This window comes from Cercospora kikuchii, assembly GCF_019650295.1.
Source record: "Cercospora kikuchii DNA, contig_00006, whole genome shotgun sequence".
In the NCBI taxonomy this organism is placed as follows: domain Eukaryota; kingdom Fungi; phylum Ascomycota; class Dothideomycetes; order Mycosphaerellales; family Mycosphaerellaceae; genus Cercospora; species Cercospora kikuchii.
The window spans coordinates 33195-54724 of NW_025408587.1; the positions used below are offsets into that span (position 1 = coordinate 33195).

At 51.2% G+C, this 21530-nt stretch overlaps 7 protein-coding genes across 7 annotated transcripts; 4 read left to right on the top strand and 3 right to left on the bottom strand.

The window, feature by feature from the left end:
* Window positions 1–7962: 7962 nt before the first annotated feature.
* Window positions 7963–9450, top strand: CKM354_000896100 (uncharacterized protein; the record flags this gene model as incomplete). Its single annotated transcript, XM_044804362.1, has 2 exons — window positions 7963–9291; window positions 9343–9450. The coding sequence occupies 2 exons, from the start codon at window positions 7963–7965 to the stop codon at window positions 9448–9450; spliced, it is 1437 nt and encodes a 478-aa protein (XP_044660297.1).
* A 784-nt stretch (window positions 9451–10234) lies between these two features.
* CKM354_000896200 (uncharacterized protein) lies at window positions 10235–11889 on the top strand (the record flags this gene model as incomplete). The annotated part of the gene is made up of 2 exons (XM_044804363.1): window positions 10235–10492; window positions 10549–11889. The coding sequence occupies 2 exons, from the start codon at window positions 10235–10237 to the stop codon at window positions 11887–11889; spliced, it is 1599 nt and encodes a 532-aa protein (XP_044660298.1).
* Window positions 11890–11922: 33 nt separating this feature from the next.
* Window positions 11923–13124, bottom strand: CKM354_000896300 (uncharacterized protein; the record flags this gene model as incomplete). The annotated part of the gene is made up of 4 exons (XM_044804364.1): window positions 11923–12462; window positions 12517–12841; window positions 12897–13044; window positions 13100–13124. The coding sequence occupies 4 exons, from the start codon at window positions 13122–13124 to the stop codon at window positions 11923–11925; spliced, it is 1038 nt and encodes a 345-aa protein (XP_044660299.1).
* A 140-nt stretch (window positions 13125–13264) lies between these two features.
* On the bottom strand, window positions 13265–15079 carry CKM354_000896400 (uncharacterized protein; the record flags this gene model as incomplete). Its single annotated transcript, XM_044804365.1, has 2 exons — window positions 13265–14049; window positions 14098–15079. The coding sequence occupies 2 exons, from the start codon at window positions 15077–15079 to the stop codon at window positions 13265–13267; spliced, it is 1767 nt and encodes a 588-aa protein (XP_044660300.1).
* Window positions 15080–15517: 438 nt separating this feature from the next.
* CKM354_000896500 (uncharacterized protein) lies at window positions 15518–16903 on the bottom strand (the record flags this gene model as incomplete). The annotated part of the gene is made up of 1 exon (XM_044804366.1): window positions 15518–16903. One exon carries the CDS (start codon window positions 16901–16903, stop codon window positions 15518–15520), a length of 1386 nt encoding a protein of 461 aa, XP_044660301.1.
* Window positions 16904–17225: 322 nt separating this feature from the next.
* Window positions 17226–18301, top strand: CKM354_000896600 (uncharacterized protein; the record flags this gene model as incomplete). Its single annotated transcript, XM_044804367.1, has 3 exons — window positions 17226–17692; window positions 17747–17898; window positions 17952–18301. 3 exons carry the CDS (start codon window positions 17226–17228, stop codon window positions 18299–18301), a joined length of 969 nt encoding a protein of 322 aa, XP_044660302.1.
* A 413-nt stretch (window positions 18302–18714) lies between these two features.
* CKM354_000896700 (uncharacterized protein) lies at window positions 18715–21312 on the top strand (the record flags this gene model as incomplete). Its single annotated transcript, XM_044804368.1, has 4 exons — window positions 18715–18887; window positions 18945–19935; window positions 19986–20247; window positions 20303–21312. 4 exons carry the CDS (start codon window positions 18715–18717, stop codon window positions 21310–21312), a joined length of 2436 nt encoding a protein of 811 aa, XP_044660303.1.
* Window positions 21313–21530: the final 218 nt, after the last annotated feature.

Consider the following 21530-nt stretch of genomic DNA (forward strand, 5'->3'; position numbering starts at 1 on the left):
GCACCAAGTACTGCCAATACCTCAGAACTGGCCAGCAGTGCCCTTCTGAGAAGGTGGATCTTTTGGAGGTTCTCCACCTAAGAACCTAGCCAACTCCCCCAAGAGAGAAGAGTCCTTGGAAGCCTCAGCTGAGAGAGAAGAGTCTCAGCACACAGGGAAGGCAGAAATCCAGAAACTGCCCATCAGATTAAAAGAGCTTGTGTTTCTGGAGTTTGGATTTGTTTGTTTGATTTTGCAGAAATGGATTCAACAAATGAGTCTGACAAGAGGAGAACACCAATCTTGACAAGAGAAAACTGGAGACTATGGTTCAAGCTGCAGGAAAACATACTTGGAGGAAAGGGAATCTTCTGGACAATCTCAGACCTCAAGGGGACACTATCATCCTCTGAGTTGTCTGAGGCATCATCAAGCAAGGGAAAAGGCACTGCATTCTCAGAGTTCAGTGCAAACTGGAAGAAAGACAATGCAAGGGCAGTGCACATCTTGATTGAGAGCCTTGGGCAAGATGACCAAGATGAGGTTATGGATGAAACCAGAGCATATGACATTTGGACAAGGCTGCACAAGAAATACAGCAAAGTCCAGCAAGCACATGCAATGGCTATTGTCCAAGAGTTTGTGACATTCAAGATGGAACCAGGAGATACAATCAGGAAATCATGGGTTCACCTTGGCAACCTTGGAAGAAGAATTGCAGAGATTGATCAGAGGGAGTCTCACTACAAGACACCTGAGACAAGAATCAAGCACCTGCTCTTTGCACTTCCAGCAGAATATAAGAGCACAAGGCAAGCCATCCAAGCCCAAAGGGACTTGGAACCTGAGGAAATCCTCCAACTCCTTGAGGCAGAGGAGTCAATGCAGCATAGGAGCCAGTCCCAAGAAACGGCAATGTTTGCCAAGGGCAGAGGCATACAGCACACAAGACTGAAATGCCACCTCTGTGGAGAGGAGCATTTTGGAGGTGTTGCCAAGTGTCCACACCTTGACAAAGCCAAGAGATTTGTCAACCTAAGACAAACAAGCAGGGTGGAGAAGAGAAGATCACCACCCAGAGAGAGCAACTTCAGGAGGAGATCATCACCAGACAAGGATGCACTGAAAGAAATGGTGAAGAAACTCAACCTGAAAGTCCAATCCCTTGAGAAGAGACAAAGCTCAAGGAAGTTTTCCAAGAAGGCATATGCTGCCCAAGAAGATACAGAGCCTTCTGCAGCATCTGAAGCATCTCAATCCCCATCAGAGGATGATGATGTTGATGAAGTTGCACACTCAACTGTTGAGGCAAAAGGCAAGTACATGCCATCCAAATGGCTGCTTGACTCTTGTGCCTCATCACACATGACTAACCAAGAATCACTTTTCAGGGAACTGAAACCTCTTCAGAGGAAAAAGTGGATCAAGGTTGGAGGTGGCTATCTAATAGCTACACATGTGGGAGATGCAGTAATGGGTGGAAGAAAAGGAAAACAGATTGTCCTCAAGAATGTTCTCTTAGTGCCTGGATTGGGAGTAAATCTTGTTTCTTGGAATCAGTTCAGCCAGCAGTATGGTGTTCAACCACCAAGTTTCACTCTTGTTTCATTGTCTGGGAAACCAGTTGTCCAGACAAAATTAATAGGAGGAGTACCATTCATTGAGGAGATTGATAACACATTGCAGGAGCTTGCAATGTCGTGTATTAATCAGAATCAAGAGAATGAAGCCTATGCCTTTGAAGCCCAGGAGAAATCCCAAGATCAGTGGGAGCTTTGGCATAGGAGACTTGCACATTTTGGAGAGGGTCTTCTCAGAAACCTGCACAAGGTGTCTGACTTGAGGGCTCAGATTCCCATTCCAAAGGAACATCAACCATGCAGAGTATGTTCCTTGGCAAAGATGAAAAAGCACAGAGGAAAAGAAACTGAGAGAAAACCCCAGAGGCTATCTCTTGTTTCTGTTGATGTCTGTGGCCCTTTGCCTGTCTCAAGACTAGGATACAAATGGTGGCTTGAGATTGTTGACAACTTCTCAAGGAAGAAATGGGCTTTCCCAATGAAATCCAGAGAAGATGCACCAAGTATCCTAAGAGATTGGAAGGTGAAAGCTGAGCTGCAATCGGGAAATCCCCTCCAGATTGTAAAGAGTGATGGAGCAAGAGAGCTTCTTGCTGTGCTAAAGCAGTGGGAGAAGGAACATGGCATTTCCTTCCACACTACTGAGGCATACAACTCCATCCAAAATGGAGTAGTTGAGAGGTCAATCCAAACCTCTGAAGATCATGTGAGAGCAATGCTAGAAGATGCCCACATGCCCATTGAATTCTGGCCAGAAGCCTTGGCAGCCTGCATGGTTGTCAGAAATTCTCTTCCAAATGGCCCAGAAATTGATGGATTCAAAGTGTCACCAGAGGAGGCCTTTTCAGGCATTCAGCCCTCAGTGTCACACTTCAAAGTTTGGGGTTGCAAAGCAGTAGTCTACATGGATCCAAGGTCCCAGCCAGCTGGGATGAGATCAGACAAACTGATGAACAGAGGCAAAGATGCTGTGTTCATTGGGTATGTTCCAGATACTGCCAAAATGTGGCTCTTTTGGGAGCCTGACATGAGAGCTATCAAAGCTCACAGCACTGCAACTTGGTTTGAGCATGAGAAAGGAGGAGAGATGGAGCTGAATGTTCCCAAGCTCAATCAGTCAAGCAGTGCACCTGTCAGGAACCCAGTGGGCAGACCTCCAAAGAAGCCAACAGCAGTTGCACCACCTGCAGCTGCTGCACCTGCAGTGCCAAGACCAGATCCTGAATCAACTGGTGATTTGATTCAGCCTCAGGCACCAAGTGCCAAGAAAGCTGCAGGTCCCAGCCAAACACTCTTTGTGCAGTTGCCACCTCCACCAAAGGACAAGGAGGAGTACCAGAGGATGGAGGATCCAGAAGAAGAAAACTCTGGGGAACCACTTCCCCAGCAGGAGAAAAGTGGAACCACTGAACCACCTGAGTCCAGCCAGGAAATCAATGGACAAGCCAGTCCTGGCACTAGTGGGAGACTGCATTCCAAAGCAAAAGGATCAACTGTTGCACAGCAGGACCCACAAGGACACAGGGATCAGGAGGGGAACCAAGACCAGACCCATGGCCAAAAGAGAAGGAGATCTGTCTCAGATGAAGGACCAGGCCCAGAGCCAAAGGCACACAGCATGGTCACAAGACAAGTTCTGCAGAAGAGACAGAGAGAACATGGACAGGAGGAAGAGCCAAGTGCCAAGCACCACAGAGCATTCCTCAGCCAAGTCCAAGGCCAAGATTGGGAGTGGATTTGGGAAGCCCTGTCAGAGGTTCAAGAATCTGCTTATGCAGCAATTGCTCCTCAAGTCTCAGGACTGAGACAAGAGGTGCCTATTCCAAAGTCCTACAAAGAGGCAATTCAGGACCCCAAATGGGGACACATGTGGGAAGATGCAGTCCAAAAGGAACTGACTGCATTGGGAAGCAACAACACCTGGACAGAGGTTGTTCCCCCGAAAGGAGCAAACCTTGTTACATCCAAGTGGGTGTTTGATGTGAAGAGATCAATCAGTGGAGCCATTGAGAAATTCAAGGCAAGGCTGGTTGCAAGAGGATTCTCTCAGAAGTTTGGAGTTGACTTCCAAGAGACCTTTGCACCAACAGTCAGGCATGACACTCTAAGAGTGTTCATGGCTGTGGTTTGTGAGAAGGACTTGGAACTTCACCAAGTGGATGTGAACAATGCATTCACTGAGAGTACTCTTCAGGAAGAAATCTTCATGATTCCACCTCCAGGGGTTGAGATTCCACCCAACATGGTCCTGCAAATCCTGAGAAGCCTGTATGGACTGAAGCAAGCAGCAAGAGACTGGAACAAACTCTGTGTCTCAAAGTTGAAACAGATTGGGTTCACACAATCAGAGGTGGACCCATGCCTCCTCATCCACCAGGAGAGAAACATTCTCATCCTGACCCATGTGGATGATATTCCAATTGCAGCACCAAAGCTGAAGGATGTGCTTTGGTTTAAGGAACAGCTTGGCAAGGTCTTCAAGATCAAGGATCTTGGAGAACCAGAGAAAATCCTTGGGATGAGGTTGACAAGGGACAGACAAGCTGGAACATTAAAGCTTGATCAGGAACACTTCATCCAAGAGAACCTTGCAAAGCTGGGAATGATCAGAGAAATGGCCAACCCAACTCTCTCACCAATGGACAGTTATGAAAGTCTGAAACCAACAGACTTGTATGATGAGAGAGGGAGCAGATCAGAGTACCAAAGTCAAACTGGTACCTGGATGTGGCCCATGGTTATGACAAGACCAGACATTGCTTTCTCCCTTGGCAGACTGAGCTCATACAGTTCAGACCCAGCCAAGAGGCATATGCATGCTCTGAAGAAACTGGCAAGGTACCTAAGATCATCCCAAGACCTGGGATTGATGTTCAGGAGAAATGGAGGAAAGCTGATTGGGTATTCTGACTCTGACTATGCAATGGACAAAGCAGACAGAGTCTCAATCCTTGGAAGCATCTTCTTCCTTTGTGGAGCCCCAGTTTCTTGGATGAGCAAGAAGCAAAAGTCTGTTGCAACATCAACAATGGAAGCTGAGTACATGGCTATGAATGCATGTGCAAAGCAGTCTCAATTCTTGGCAGCACTCTTGAGAGAGATGGACTGTGCAGGGTTAGTGGGAGAATGCCCATTCCAACCAACTGTAAAGGCCCATCCTGACGCAGTTAAAGAGTTGAGGCCAGTACAAATTATGGGAGACAACCAGGCAGCTTTGACCCTTGTCAAAGATGCACACACCCATGAGAGATCTAAACATATTGATGTTGCATACAACCATGTCAGACATCTCTGGTGGCAAAGGAAGGTTGCAGTGGAATATGTTCCAACAAAAGAGATAGTTGCTGATGGCCTAACCAAACCAAAGAATGGGCCACAGTTCCAGGAGTTTGTAAGACAACTCCAACTTGCTTGATAAAAGGCAAAAGATTCATGCCCTAACTGTGGATTGAACTCTGGACCTTGGAGAAGCAAAAGTCCAATCCATGTAGGTTGAGTGTTCAACCACATGGACCGGAATACCAAGCCCAGGAGTTGCACCATGGAAGAAGTGGCTTGCCACACTTGATGAGTAATCAGAGTCTGGTGATCCATATATGGCTCAGAAGAAAGGACTGGAAGAAAAGCAAAATGGTAAGGGAAAACCCCCAGAGAGGATAACCTTCTGGGCTCGCCCATACCACGATACCAGGCCATGGAATTGAACCAAGATGGATTGGGTACACAGCTCCAACCATGTGACCACAGCACCTGATGACTCATCATAACTTGGGGATGGACTTGAGTGCAAGAAAGCAGGCAGAAGACCATCTGGCCTGAGTGGGAGTGTTGGAAAGTGCAGTCCAGTTGGACATTCTGAGAGACACTTTGGGACAGCATATCAGGTGACATAGGTCATGTGACGTTAGGTCACATGACTAAGCTGATGCCCTATCTCAGGAGTGAGATGCAACCTGTAACTAACTAACACAATCAACTCGGTTGGTTCCTACCTATCGCCTCTACTTCTACTGCGCTATACGCCTTACGATCCGACCTGCCGACCACATAACTCGACAATATAGTAAATTTAACGTAAGACTACTAGTTATACTATTAGACTCTAAGTATAGACTATACTAGAGCACTACTACTATAGGAGTCGCGCGGTAAAGAGACTATAAGCACCGGACCTTCTCTGCCTAGTTACGTCTCCGCTCGAACGATCTATTCGGTTGTTACGGTCTGGTTCCGCAGGAACACCACGGACCAATCACACCCGGGATGACCCTGGTGGAGACAGCGCCTGGGACCAAGACACCCACCCACGTGACCTACTCTGTTTGGTGAGAACCACCAGAAACAGAGGAGGATGCCTCTGCAGAGGGTCTCTCTCTTGAGACAGAGGCAGGACAGAGCGATGCTCTGTCCTAAGGGAACATCTCCTTTGTATTTAGCAGCGATGAGTATCGCCTCTCTAGATAGTCATCGCGTACAACTCACTGTTCTATCTCACTGATTGGAATCAAGTGAACCTTCCTACTTCGTTGCCTCCCTCTAGACTACCCGACAAGCTCAAATCCCGATCGAGCTTAAGCTTCTGCTTAGTGAGATCTTAGGTCATCAGCTCCCGTTGATTAAAACCTAACATCGGTATCGCGAGATATTAGTATAATATGGCTATCTTAGGCTGTCAGCGAGGCGCGACTCGGTGTTAGGTTTGATCAACGGGAGGCTGATGACCTAAGATCTCACTAAGCAGAAGCTTAAGCTCGATCGGGGTTTGAGCTTGTCGGATGAAGTTGAAGTGTAACGAAGTTGGGATCTCAATATTCCAATCAGTGAGATAGAACAGTGAGTTGTACGCGATGACTATCTAGAGAGGCGATACTCATCGCTCGATATATACAAAAGGATTCTGCTCATGCTTCTGAGCATACTGATCGCGCTGATCAAGGTCCTGATCATTCTGCTCAGTGTGATCAGTGTGATCAGGATGGTGTTGGTCTGAGCGCCTCTGATCATTGGATCCTTGGCGTAAGCCTCAGGCCCCAGCGCCTGCTCGGGCTGAGCCTCTTGTCACATGAACCGTAACACTCGGTTCCTCTTGTGCGAGCGACGGAGACGCCTGGATCTAGCTCTCACGACCACTGAAACGTTTGTCGCAATCCGATCAGCGCGTCGCATTACTCCAGTGGAGGACTCCTCGCGACCGTACTGAAAGCTCTGCTTTGAAGCGCCGGGGTTAGCTCTCTACAGGACTGGCATCGCCACTGGCATGACCTCTTCGGTGTGCAGCGCTCTCGTGTCCTTCGCGGCGACCATGGTGGCACGCGAGGCGCTGTCTGGAGCGCATAGCGCTGTCCGCTCGTCCTCGACAGCTTCCAGAATGGAAGAAAACAGAATGAGTTCCGGCGCCAGACCACGGTGCTCGCTCAGCTGGGATTACGCCCAATGGCAGCAACGTCTGTCGCGATACTGGAACAGGTGTCCAATTGCAGCGTGAGAGAAGCAACGAATCGTTCTGCTGCTTGCAATGTCCAATGTGCTTAACAGGCTTCGACTCTCGCACTCAACCTCAAGGAATGGGTAGGCTGCCTCGCGCCACAACCGACCCAGCTGCCATGCGCAGAAGGCGGGGACGATGAGATTGAGCCGATGCACATCGCTTCGTGGCTCTGCGCGTGTGGGATGCAAAGTCATGATCACATCAGTCGAATTATGGTCGCAGTGCATCGGCCAGTAAAGCGACTCCGAAAGAAGATGAACATGAAGCTTCTAGCCAATGCCCACGTGGAGCAGCCCTGGGGTGCAGCCTCAAGGTGCTTAAGCGAGCAGCTAGGAGAGGAGAGAATTTTCTCATCTCTGGGAAGTTGTCGCATGAGACCAGATTGGCCTGTCAGTCCGGTCGCAAGAGAGCTGTCTCGTGCGAGGTCACTGCTTAGAAATCCTGGACGTCGTGGCGCTTGATACTTTGCATGAGCCACGAACGCCAGGCTCATGAGAATCAGCTACATGCATACTACAGCCGTCCCAAAATCAAACACTGGTCGATCTTGGCACGCGTTCCGAGAGCTCTCCGAAGCTTTGCGAGACATATTGGCAGTGAGAAGCGACTACGGGAATAACGATGGATTTTGGAGAGCGAGCAGGCGACATCGACAACAACATGAAGTGGAGGCTCCACGATGTCAACGAATACGATTCGCTGGAATCTGCCTGAAGATTTCAAATACGTCGATCGCAGCAAGCTAGTTCTACCTACCCCACCAGCCCACCTGTCTAGGCCTAGGCCTCTGCACTGGTGCTTCCTAACATCATCAGGCCCGAGGCAATACAAAGTATTGTTCTCACGCTGATCACTATTCAAATTCCTACTCTCTTCCTCGTTAAGAATCCACAATTGAACATCAGCAAAGCAATCATGTCAGCCCCAAAGCTTCTCTCGGGATCCTTCTCCCACATTATTAACGGAAAGGCGTACGACACCACAGGAGCAAAGACTCTGGACGTGATCAACCCCGCGACTGAGGAGAAGATTGCCTCAGTGCCCATTGCTACGCGCGAAGTGCTCGATGAAGCTGTCGAGCATGCCCAGACGGCATTCGAATCATGGTCCCAGACATCATGGCAAGAGCGTGCAAAGGCGATCAAGGCTGTCGGTGAAGAGTACAAGGCAATGAGCCAGGACATCGTTGAGCTGCTTGTGCTCGAGCAAGGAAAGGCCACTCCATTCGCAAAGGGCGAGGTCGATCTTGTCAACGAATGGTTCGAGCGTCAGCCAGCTATGGAAATCAAGGAGAAAGTCGTATGGGAGAACGACGAAACAAAGGCCATTGAGCAGTATGTTCCTTTGGGGGTTACTGCTGGAATTGTGCCATGGAACTTCCCAGTCCTTCTCATGATCTGGAAGATCATCCCCGCTGTCCTCACTGGGAACACAATCATCATCAAGCCATCGCCATTTACCCCTCTCTGCGATGTCAGATGTGTCGAGCTCTTCAACCGACACCTGCCACCTGGTGTCGTGCAGATTGTGCTGGGAGACGACAACCTTGGCCCATGGGTCACAGAGCACCCAAAGATTCGCAAGATTTCTTTCACCGGCAGCACGGCAACTGGTCGCCTGGTAGCCAAGAGCTGTTCTGCGACTTTGAAGCGTGTAACACTAGAGCTGGGCGGCAACGATGCATGCATTGTCCTGCCAGATGTTGATATCGAGAAAGTCGCGCCCACTATCCTGCTGAGTGCTTTCTTCAACTCCGGCCAAGTGTGCCACGCAGCAAAGCGCATCTACGTCCACGAAGACATTTTCGAGAAGCTCTCGAAGGCCCTGGTCGAGGCCGCCAACCAAGCTGGCGTAGGACCCGGCTCAAAGGAGGGCGTCATGTACGGCCCATTGAACAACAGACAAGTCTACGAGAAAGTCAGTGAGTTCTTCGCAGACTCGCAGAAGAACAACCACGACTTCTTGACTGGCGGCAAGATTCCCGAGGGCCCAGGATTCTTCGCACCACTGACCCTCGTCAACAACCCACCTGAGAACAGCCGTCTCGTGCAAGAAGAGCCATTCGGACCAATCGTGCCATTGCTCAAGTGGAACGATGACAAGGAAGTCATCAAGCGTGTCAACGACTCTTCCTGGGGCCTGGGTGCCACCATCTACGGCACAGACTTGGCTCGTGTTGAGAAGCTAGCTCGCCAAGTTGAGGCTGGTGTTGTCTGGACCAATACGATGATGCAGCAGCATCCGGTAAGTTTCGTCTTTTGCGTTTGACTGATTAGTCGCTAACTTCTCGAACAGGAAGTTCCATTCGGCGGCTTCAAGGGCAGCGGTGTTGGCTGTGAGAACGGCGAGGCAGGCCTCAAGGGCTGGTGTCAAGTGCGCAGCATATACCTGGCCAAGGCATAGGTCCTGCGACTCACGTACGAGAGCATTGAAATGACAAATACACATAGCAGTACAACACCCTTGCCTCTGCAAACTACATCAGTGGCAGCTCAGCAGACCTCTGTCCAATTCACCGTTGGTGTAGCTCACTTTCTGTTCCATCTGGTCGCCTCCGAGCCCTCGCCCGCCATCGACAGCGCATAACTATTCGACGTGTTGCTCTGTTGTAGCAAGACCAACTGCATTACGCCTCTGCTATGGACACGCGCTTCTCTAGGCCTTGGGCCTTAGTGTGTTCAAAAAGATGCACGGCTGTATTATGCACGCGTCTTACAATTAACACGACGCCATGCGTTCTCAATCAGAAGATGGCGAAGCCTTTCACTCAGCGTAAGTACTCAATCTTTAGGCCCGACAGATGCATCGAGACGCGCGTTGCCGCAGGAACTAATGTCTTCAACTTGTGCGGACGTGGCCTAGATTGACGCTTGCGATGCGTCCAGATGCAGGCGATAGTCGTACGATTATCTTTATTGGTAAGTTCAATGCTATCGCGGTACTTCATCGCTGGAAAAGCTGATCCGAGATCGCAATGGCATTACTTCGGATGTCGGGTTACGTCCTCAATCGTTCTAGCTCTCTGTGGGCCGTCCGAACGAGCATTTTCTTCACATCGTGTTGGGCCGAGATCGCGCGTCGCCTGAAGGGCTCGCCTTCGCCGGGCCGTCGTGCGTCCATATAGTCTATTGATCTGATAAGATCCTGGAGCTTGGTTTTTGAAAGTGAATGTGTACGGTCTCGAGAGATGGCGCAAAAGCTTGATCATTCGGCTACAGCGATCCCAAATTTCCAGTGCAGACTACCAGATCGCAGCAAAGAAGAGCCGTCATTCGACATCGTTGCAGTGACCGGCGATGCAAATTCAGCTGGAAGTGATGGCGGGCGATCGACACATGTGCCGATGCGTATGAAGCTGATCGCTGTGTTGATGGTATCTCTGATCGGATTCGGCTCACACTGGTCTTCTGGGGTAACAGGAGCCATGAAGTCTACGCTCAAAAAGGTGACTTTCGTCTTCCAAAGTTAATCAAGAAACTTCACTAACACGGTGTATCAAAGGAACTACAGATTGACAACACTCAATACTCATTGCTGGAAGCGTCAGAAGACTTCATGAAGACGGCACTAATCCTGTTCATGGGAATCCTGACTGACCGCTTCGGAGGTGCGGGTATCATGGTTTGGGGCAACATCGTCTACAGCCTCGGATCTATCATCATTGCTGCAGCCACCACAGTCCGTAGCTACAGACTCATGGTCGGCGGGATGATCGTCCAAGCGCTGGGAGACATCTCAACTCAGGTCGCTCAATACCGAATCTTCAGTTCGTGGTTCGCGCCATCGGATGGTTTCGCATCAACGCTCGGTCTGGAGTTGGCCATTGGCAAACTCGGCTCATTCGTTGGCACAGCCACAGCAAATCCCATCGCCAAGAACACTGGTAACTTCTGCTGGGTGTACTGGACTGCTGTGTTCATGAACTTACTCACAAACGCTTTCACGATACTGTTTTGGTTCTTCCGGAAATACTGCGACAGGACATACAGCGACGGTATCAACGATCCTGCAACGGGCGAGGAGCTGAGAGAAAAGACAAAGAAGTTTGAGTGGAGAAAAGCACTGCAACTTCCGATGGCTTTCTGGGGTTTCATCTGCTTTACTGCCTTTCAAACATCCATGGCTGTAGTATTCTCTCAAAACGCCACCGAGCTCGCGGAGCAGCGCTTTGATGTCGATGGCACAAAAGCAGGATGGTACACTGCATCCGCAAGGTATCTGGGATTCTTCTTGGTCCCTCTCCTCGGGCTCTTCATCGACTGGTATGGACATCGCCTTACAGTCATTCTTGTCTGTGGGCTCTTGTGCTTCCTCGCCATGTGCCTCGCAGCATTTGGACCTACGGTTGCAGGGACCGCTGCCGCTTTCGGGATCTACGCCTTCGGCTTCACGTTGGGTCCGACAGCTATCATTGATGGTATCCGGACGGCAATCTGGTATCAGGACACGTTCGGCACGGCTTACGCTGTCAAGATTGCGGTGAACAACAGCATGAGCATCATCATACGCATCATTACTGGGGTGGTCCAAGACGAAGATAACAACTCTTACAATCATGTTGTCATTGTTTATGTGATCTTGGCTGCAGGCGCTGTGGTCGTGGGACTCACACTTTTCATCTGGAGCTTTTTCACTGACGATTTGCGGCGACTGCAGTGGTCTAGAAAGCAGAGGCAGCAAAATGGAGACCTGATCAATGCCCAGCGTGAGTCATATGAGGTTGGGAACAAGGCCAGCTTGAATAGACAAGTGGGCGTTGTCTTCTTCATCATGCTCATCGCCTTGATCTTGGGCGGATGGGCGAGCTATTTCTGGGGCGTAGCGACAAACAATAACTCGTAGCACGTGGCTCAGAGGCATCCAAGCAGTTTTGAATCATGTCTCAAATAGCTCAATCATTTTCCCTGGAGGCAGATCGAGCACCCTTGAAGAAGTCTGCTCCTCCAACATCTTCGTCGCCGGCTGCACATTCACAGTCCACGGCTTTATCGGAGCATCATCATGAAGGCACCAAATCACCTTTTCTGGTTCGTCAAGCCACCTCGAGACTTTGACCGCAAATTGAGCAGCAGATCCATCAAAAGGCCTTCCATTCAGATTTGCCCGGCCAGCAATGGCTTGAATCAGCACGTTCGGCTTAGGCTCAACACTTTTTAGGATTCCTTCGTACGCACCCAAATGTGCACTCCACATGAGGGTCTCGTTCGTCCCAAGCAAGCAATTGAACATCAATTGGCCGCCATCGAAGTGAGACATACAGTTCCGAGCTGGACCGTTGATATAATCAACGAAAGATCGCATACCATCGTCCATTGACTCGCGGGGTACATGATCGCCCATCTTCAGAAGACCGTATTTCATGCCAAAGGTGATGTTGAGTGTGCACGCAAACTGGCTCGCACCTCCCACGTATTCCTATCCCACAATTAGCCGTCTTCAGATTCAAAGTAACAGACAGCTTTATCGTACCTTTCCCGTATCCATGACATCTGGAATATCTGCGTGCGACTTTCCTGGCATGAGACAATGCAACGATGGCCAGATGTGCACAGCTGCCACAGCAAGCTTATGATGCGGACTGCTTGGAGCTCCTGGCGGACCTGGCTCGACATCTACTTCGCCGCGTTTCGCTGCATAACGCACTTTGCGCGTGAACAACGGCACTCGTTCTCCGCCAGCTACTGGCACAAGCTGCTCCTCTGGCACGCCGGCATTTCGCAGCACATTGATCGCTTCTCCATTGGCGATGACGATTGCACCAGTCTTGATTGCAATACGGTCTGCGCCGGGAAGACTGCATAAAGCAATCAGCTTCTCTTCCCAAGGTGGTCGACTTCCTCATTACATACTGGTCGAAGTGAGCATGTGAGATGAAGATGTAGTCTGCTTCTTGAACATCATCAATGGCTAAGAACTTTGGCAGCACACTCGGTCTCTTAAGCCATGTGTCAAGGAAGATCGTTAGTCCATTCGTCTTCAGCCGGTAGGTCGTGGCTCCTGCGCTACTGGGTCAGTACATGATGTAGGCGAGATAGGGTATCAATATGGATACCAAACCATTCGAGCGTTGTAGGCATTGTCGTCTGTTTGTTACGACTCCAGTCTTCGAGCGTCTTCATGCGCACTGTAGTGAGTTCATTCATGTGGAGGTGGGGTATTCCGATCTAAGCTAAGAGGAACAATCGGCAAAAGCAGACCCACGGTGCTGGCGGGAACTCTAGTTCATGACTTTCAGCACTCTGTCTATCAATTGCTTCCAGTCTTGCCCCCGAACACCCGCCAGCTCCCCTCGCCACGCAATGATACCGTCTGGTCGAACCAACACTCCACCCATAGAACCGACTGCACGGTGTTTCTGCCATTCGCCTGTCCTATCCTGCCAGCCATCGGGACCAATGACTACGACCTTCGTGAGGGCATCATCGACCTGCCAATTCTCGAAATGTTCCACGAATAGTGTGAATATACTGAGATCCAAGAGATCGCGAATCGCCACAGTCTTTCCGTCTTTTTCAACCCACGCATGCGGCAGATGATGCCCTGGGATCGTTGAAATGAAGTAGGAATGATGTACAAGAGTGCCATCAGGCATCTGCTGGCCACCGTGCGTCTCGCCACCTTCCGAGCTGATATCTGCCGAAGGATAAAACCAACCGACCTCGTAGCCAGGCGCCTTGAACTCAGTGTCCAGTTGTCGCGAAGCTTCCTGTATAAGTGCCTGCTTGCGTTGATAGTCTGGGTGGTTTCGATCGAAGAATGCTTCTCCAGCAGCGATATTCTCGGCTTTCGTCTGGTTCATACTCACGCCCATAGCAGCATCGATGTGTCCAGAATGGGATCGCATATTTTCAAGGCTGGTTTGGCCCACCCGCCTGCCAACTTCCAGCCGCTCTGTTTCGTACGTATCGAGCAGAGCATCGTATTTCTGCTCGTTTTGTAGAGCAAGACTCAATTTCCAGATAAGATTTTGTGCGTCTTGAATTCCAGAATTCATGCCAAGTGCTGCTGAATGTCAATACACTACGCAGTGTCGGTGTGTGATGTACTTACCTCCCCAAGGCGGTATCCGATGAGCACTATCGCCAACCAAAAAGCTTCGCCCAACACGCCATTGCGAAGCGTACAGAGCATTCACAGTCCAGTGGCTCAGACTAATGAGCTCGATATCTAGGTCTGGAATACCGATCGTCCTCCTCGCCCGATCCAGTACAGTCCTCTCATCGAACGTTGGAGGGTCATCTTCAGTCAAACCACAAGCAAACATCCATTCCTCAACAGCCGGATTCGTCATCGCCTCTGGCCAAGGTCCCAATTGATATAGATAGCCAGTCCTTGTACTACCTCCCATTGCCGGGTTGGTAAACCATGTCATGAAATTGCGGTTGTCAGGGTGAAGCGGCCTGATCGGAGCTCGAATGTGTGCACTGGACATCGTCAATAGACCCCCTTCGCCACCCCAGCTCACTCCAAGTTTCTCTGTGAACGATCGCCCACCATCAGAGACGATGAGATAGCGTGCATGATGCTCAGATATTTCGCCTGTCGTGCGATTCTTCACAGTCACCGTAGCTCTATCATCTGCGTTCTCAGCAGTCAAGACCTCATGATTGTACCAAATGCCAGTCGGATTGAGCTCGATCGCTCGTCGCTTCAAAATTGGCTCCAACCGGATCTGAGGCAAGATGCAGTACCGCGAAGGACTATGCTTCGCATATTCTTCTTCGTACATACCTCCTCCCCACGCATCTCGAGAAAAGATCTCTTTGCCATCGGGTCCGAGAGAAGTATACCAAGCTGTTCGTCCGGCGATTTCTGCAGGTGCGGCATGTGCATAGACTTCGTCTTCGATACCCATCACGCGAAAGATCTCGGTCGTACGTTGATTGATGCCTGCGGCCTTGGGATGAATCGATGTCGAAAGATGCCGCTCGAAGAGAATGTGCGGGATCTTTCGCAAAGAGAGCAAGATAGATGATGTGAGACCGACTGGTCCACCACCAATGATGATGACGGGATTCATCTGCTCCGTCATGCTTGGTTTCGCTGTCCTTTTGTTTCTGGCTGTCCTTCAGTCTGAATCTCGCAAAACACAACGGATGTATATGAGGTCAAATTGTCTGGCCAAGCTACAGACGACAGTGGCCCAAAAAGAGTGGAGTCGTAGGCTTAGCTCCGCCTACTCGGCCGCTGACTGTCTGTACTCCGCAATGGAGGCAGGAACCCTGATTCCGATGATAGTTGCCGTTAGACTCGGCCAGTGATGTCCTTTGGATGAGGCTGACACCACTGGGGTCGACAGTGGTATTCCTGGTATAGTTCCAAGTTTGATAGCGGGGACTCCGACTTTGCGGAGCAGCCGTGTTTCAGATGTCCAAGGCCTGGAGCAGATTCGAGGGTGAAGAGACAGCTAGCAGAGGATGACATGATGGATTCAAGATGATTGATGCTACTTGCGATGATTTACTGGCGTTCATCCTTTGTACGAGGTGAAGTCGAGATCTTCTCGCTCTTTGAGTCCGATAGTTTCCAAGGCTGACGCTCCCCAGCCGAGCACTGTCAAAACAGCACCGATTACTTTGATCAGCACTTTGCCGCTCGTAGTCGTCAGGTCCAAGTCAGTGACGCTCTGACTCGCTTTGACCATTTTGAAAGCTCGCCCGTACATCTCCTCGTCAAACTGGTGAACCAAAGTTGCAAGCTCCTCGTCAGAGGGGGCGCTTTCCGTAAACTGTGTCCCATGAAACAGCTTGACAAGTTTGCCTGCATCCGTCAAAGCCTGATTCGCTCCCATTCCTCTTCCCGGTGTCATTGGGTGGACTGCATCTCCAAGCAGAATCACTCGGCCATGTCTAGGGTCATTGTTCCGCCAGCTCGTCTTCGGCTTCACTGAACTAGTCAGGAGTCCTGTGCGAAGATGCTCGGTTGCTGACTCCATGATGAAAGGTAGAGCTCCTTCGTACCCAAGATCCTGACGCAGATAGTCCAGAAGATAAGGAAGCACCTTTTGCGGGTCATCGTTCGCTTGCTGCAACATCTGCTTTCCACGCACACTGGGCACCAGGATTGACCAAAACAGCGTGTACGTCTCTGTCCCACCCGTCCCGAGGTCGGCTTTGGGGTCGTAGACAGATGCAAAACCGGAAGCATGTCGGCCGCCCAAAAACAGCACAGAGCCAGAATCTATTAGCGATTTGGGCAACTTGTCTCGTACGGAGCGATCGATGCCCGCTCGAGACTGGATCAAAGTCCAGTTTTCGAGCTTTACTTTGTTGTTCAGGCCAACTTGTCGATTGATTCGGCTATTACTGCCATCTGCAGCCACCAGGATATCGGCATACTGCGACTGCTCCCCTTCAAAGTGTAGCTGCACGCCGCCTTGTTCTTCTGGCAGGTAGTCGAAACTTGTCAGACTGTGGTTGAAGTGGACCCTCTTCTGCGAGAGCAGAGGTTGGAGAAGAGCACGACGAAGTCCAGTTCGTGGTACCGGACGACTCGAAGGATACAATTTCAGATCGGCGAGGCGAAGGAGCAGTTTGAAGTTGGGATCCACTACTGCCGGTGCTCTAGCCTCATCGCCAGCCCAGGTTTCACGAAGAGAATCCCAGAGATCCCGATCAGAAACGATTCGCAATGCATTAAGGCCATTTGCACTGATACGTAACTGGTAGCCACCACGCTCAGAGTCGAATGCAACCGTGTCGCGCTCGTAGACCTGCACATCGAATCTGCCAGCCGGGTCTTTCAGTAACCCATTGGCGACGGCGAGTCCAGATATACCTGCTCCGATAATGGCAACTTTGATAAGGCGCGGCTTTGACTCCGTGTGGTCACTGTGCTGGGATCTTGGTGAAGGCATGTTGTCCAGGATGGAGCGATGTTGGCGAAATTGTCTTCAAGGCCGGACTGTCCGAGAAAGGCAGCCTTTATCTCCAGTCCGACTGCTCAAAAAGCTCCACGTCGTGCTTTGAACCCCATGATAGACCAGACGTGTATTGACGGAGTACTGTCGACTGGTGACACGCTCTTCCCCACAGCCGGCGTACCCCACAAAGCCAAAGCTTGCAGGGATTGTCCAGTATACGGCACTTCGGGCACAGTCAAGCTGCGATCAGCCGTTCGGCCTTTCAAAAGTGCTCCCTTGCACTGTTGCTTGTGCTTTCAATTTGCTGTGGGACTCAATGGCTACCATCAACATCGGAGGCGTAGCTGTGCCGCGCTTGGCATTTGGTCTCGGATCATTGATGAAATGGGCACCAAATCATGCATACCCACTGCCAACAGACAGCAGCAAAGAAGTACGACAAGCGATAGCAGCCGGATTCCGACACTTCAATACTGGCGATTTGTACACCAACAACGAAAGTGCTGCAGAAGTGCTGCGATCCAGTGGTCTGCAAAGACACGAGATCTTTCTGAGCTTGAAGCTGAACACATATGCCATGCTCGGCTGTCGCGGACGAGACCACATGATTGAGAACGCAAAGCGAGAGATTGATCGTTTTGGGCTCGCTGGCTATGTTGATGTTCTGCAGCTGCACTTTCCGCCTCGAGGGTATGCTGGGCAGTTGTCAAACCGGGAAGCGTGGCGAGTCTTGGAGGAGCTGAAAGACCAGGGTATCGCTCGAATCATTGGAGTGTCTAACTGGTGAGTGTTTGTGGTCTGTTGCAGTACCGTCGTGGCTGACCTGGGCATTCGCAGGACCCTTTCGGATTACCACGACATCATGAACGCTTCAGATCTCAAACATCCGCCACAGCTCAACGAGTACGAATTCAGCCCTTTCCTGTTATTTGATGACAAGTTTCGTGCGCTGCATGCATACGAAAGCAAGCATGGAATCGTCCATATGAGTATGCTCAAGTCAATTTCAATCTGAGGACCAGAGTGCTGACGATGGCTGTAGACTACGGCTTCCTGACTGCCATTTCCGGGCGTCTGCCTTCTGCAGATACTTCAGCCTTGCTGCGGCAGCTGGAGACAGCCTCGGAGCAGACGGGCTTTTCCACTGGTGACTTGCTGCTGTCGTGGGCATATTATCGGCTCAATGGGATCGTGGTGACTTCCTCGTCCAAGGCTGAGCGTGCTGCAAAGACCGTGCAATTGCTTTCCGCGCAGGAGGCGCCTGTAGCCGGCGAAGTGTTCGATGCGATTGAGGAAGCGGCCAAGCAGGATGGTCCAGAAGGAAAGGTCTTCTACGGCCATCCACATATGGAGAAGGCGCGACAGGCTTCGATGGACCAGAGCGAGCCTTGATGGGCGTGCATAGACGGCGTGCAGATAGTGGCGAGCATATTCTGAACGCATGTCGAGTGAGATGTTGCATAATTCGTGTCGTTTTCGTACGGCCTGGAGCCAAGCGAGACATTGAATCAATGCCTCAGGCATCATCGGAGACGCGAAGATCTCCAATTCCAATCCCAAACCGACATCGATGTCTCGTCGTTCCCGGCAGTTGCAACCAGCTCAGCATCCCGTCCGTACCTCCCCAGAGACGATCAAGGTTACAAACAAGCTTCTCCGCTTCTCCACCTTCGTGTACGCCTCGGCGACAGTGCACATCCGCCACGGGCCGTTGAGGATAGAATCGTGTATATAATTTCCCCGCCCCCGCAGTCCTTCGCAGGACCATTCCCGGATCTCCCACTCCCTCCTCCTGGCGCCGCAGGATGGCTTCGTCTGCTAGTCGCGCCCCTCGGACGCGGAAGGCCGCGGCATCGCTCGTATGCGAGCACTGCGACCTCACGTTCCGCCGCCGCGAGCATCTCAGTCGCCACCTCGACCGGCATTCCGGAGCTCGTCCGCATCAATGCCAGTTGTGTGACCGGAGCTTTCCCCGGCGGTAAGTGCCTCTACTGAACGGGCATAGCGTGATGAGTCTGACCAGTCGACCTCGTAGAGACACTCTCAAGCGGCATATGAGCTCACATGGCTCGGCGGCTCTTGCAGAGTGGGCTCAGCAAAACGGACATTCACATCGCCACGCCTGCCTTGCCTGTGCCCAGGCAAAACAACGCTGCGATGGTACTGGGATTGCAGATTGCAGTAACTGTGCCACCAGAGGCCGTGTCTGCACATATCGAGACCCAGCGCCTGGTGAATCTGAGGCGCAAGGCTCGAATATGGACCATTCGCTGGACGATTCTGTCGACCCGAGTGGTCTGGGCACCGACTCTGGGTCGCTCATCTCGACATCGCAGGGCGATGGGCAGGCTCTGAATCCACAAGGTCTGCTTTCAGAGTCAATTTCGAATCCTGCCTCAGGAGGCGCAAGTCTGCCGCCTCAGCACGCCGTGGCATCATTTCCGACACCAATGCATGGCGAGAGTCCGGGGGACGACTTTCTCTCGCAATCATTCATGTTTCCATTCTCGCCCATTCCGCAACTAGGTCCGGACGATGCGTGGGACTTCTTCGTAGGCGGCAGCGCTTTAACAGCCTTGCCGAGCTCGATACAAGAACAACACACTTACATCGCATCTCCGCCCCCTTCTCTGGACGTGAGAAGCGTCCTTGAGCAAGAAAGCCTTACGACCCAGGAGGATGACATTTTGACCGCCGAACACATACCTCATGTTCCTCAGGTCGAGCTCGAGACTCATGCGCGGATCCTGCACTTCATCAAGAACAGTCTTCAACCAAGTGAAGCTGAGGCGTTGGCAAGCACATTCCCGTCTCGGCAGCATCTGGATGTTTACGTCCAGCTGTATTTTGAGCACTACCATCCTCGTGTACCACTGCTGCACTTGCCCACATTTCGACCTTCCGCAGAGGCGTGGCAGCTTGTTCTAGCTCTTGCCTGCATCGGTTGTCAGTACTCTCTAGCTGGGCAGAAGCCGAGACACATGATTCTGTTTCATCGTCTCGCGCATCACATGGTCTCGAGAGAAGTAAGATCACGGCTAGGCAAGCAGAGATAAACTGGCTCACAGATCTGCAGGTAAAATCGATCGTCAACGGTGATTCATTGACGGGAATGCAGTCGCTTCTGCTATTCCATCATGAGCTCTGGTTTGCTGGAGATCGACCAGCGATCATACACCTGCAGCTATACAGGAACGTGCTTGCCACCCTTTGCCGACACCTGCTTTCGCAAGAGGGCACCATACTACGCAGTCAAGAATCTCCTGATACTTCCTGCGATCCTTGGTTGCAATGGGTCCACAGTGAATCGAAACGTCGTGTGCTCTACTTTACTTGGAGTGAGTTACCTCCTTCACTTCCTTTCATAGCTGATGAACTGATCAGCTACTTTAGTAACCGAGTGCCTCCAATCGGTCTTCTTTATGCTGCCTCCGCTACTTTCCATGCATGAACTTCACCTCTCGTTGCCGAGTCATGAATCCCACTGGCAAGCTGATCAGCAGCAATGGCAATGCCTTCCTCCTCCGCAGCCGCCTCGACTATTGTGTGCTGCTCTTGCTCGAATCGGAATCGAGAGCACGTTGCAAGAAGATATCAGTCCAACCGCCCAGCTGGCATTGTTGCTTTCCGTTTCCATCCAGCGTAATGAGATGCAAAACCTGGAGCGAGCAATGGGAGTGAACCTCGATCAGACATACGCCGGCGATCTCACTTCTGCTGCCGGCAGTGCGGCAGACGTTCTACGGAAAGCATTCAATACGATGTCGCAAGTCGACTTTGCCCAAGCCTTGAACCCAGCTATGGCAGCCACAATCTCAAGCGACCACAGTATAATGGTGAGGATTATTCGAATCCTCGACTTCATTCCTCTCAGAACTTTGTGTCGAGCCACTAGATGGCAAACGACAGAGCAAGGCGCTAGCGAAGCTCGTAGACAGTTGTTTGAGACACTCAGACAAAGTCCCAGGCGAGCCAAGCAGTGCGTCTTCGAGGCTTCGGAATTGTTCCAGTACTTCCGAACGATCAAGGGCCTCAGTCACATTGACACCATGACTTTGCTAATATGCGTACTCTATATCGATGTCTACATTGAGCTTGCGTTACACTATTCGCTGTCAACAGTGCCGCAAGCAGATGGCCTGCGGCCTCGCAAGATTATCAGGCTCGATCAGCCGGTTCCTGCTGGCGAGAAAGAGGATTGGTTCAGCGGACGGCACGACTACCGACCACATCTTGCGGGCATTGGTCTACTGGATGCGGAAAGGAGTCCTGCACGACTGTTCAAAGAAGCCTCACGGATCATGGCGAACAGCTCCACAACATCTCGGCTTGCCATGGCATTGTCTTCAATCATGACCACGCATGCAGTTGGCGGAACTCCGAAATTCCAGGAAGATCAGTAATTTGAAGGCGGCAGCCAAAAATCATCCTGCGAAAGTCTGGTTGTACAATCTTCCTGATGAGTGCGCACCACCGCACAAACATCTGCCTGCGATCCCAGAGACCAGAGCCCGAAATGCCGTGCCGTGAAGCAACATAGGACGAACTCCAGGGACCTTCCCAGAACGTAAGCAGTGGAGACACCCCTCATCACGTGGGATGTGGAGGTGGAGACTCCGTA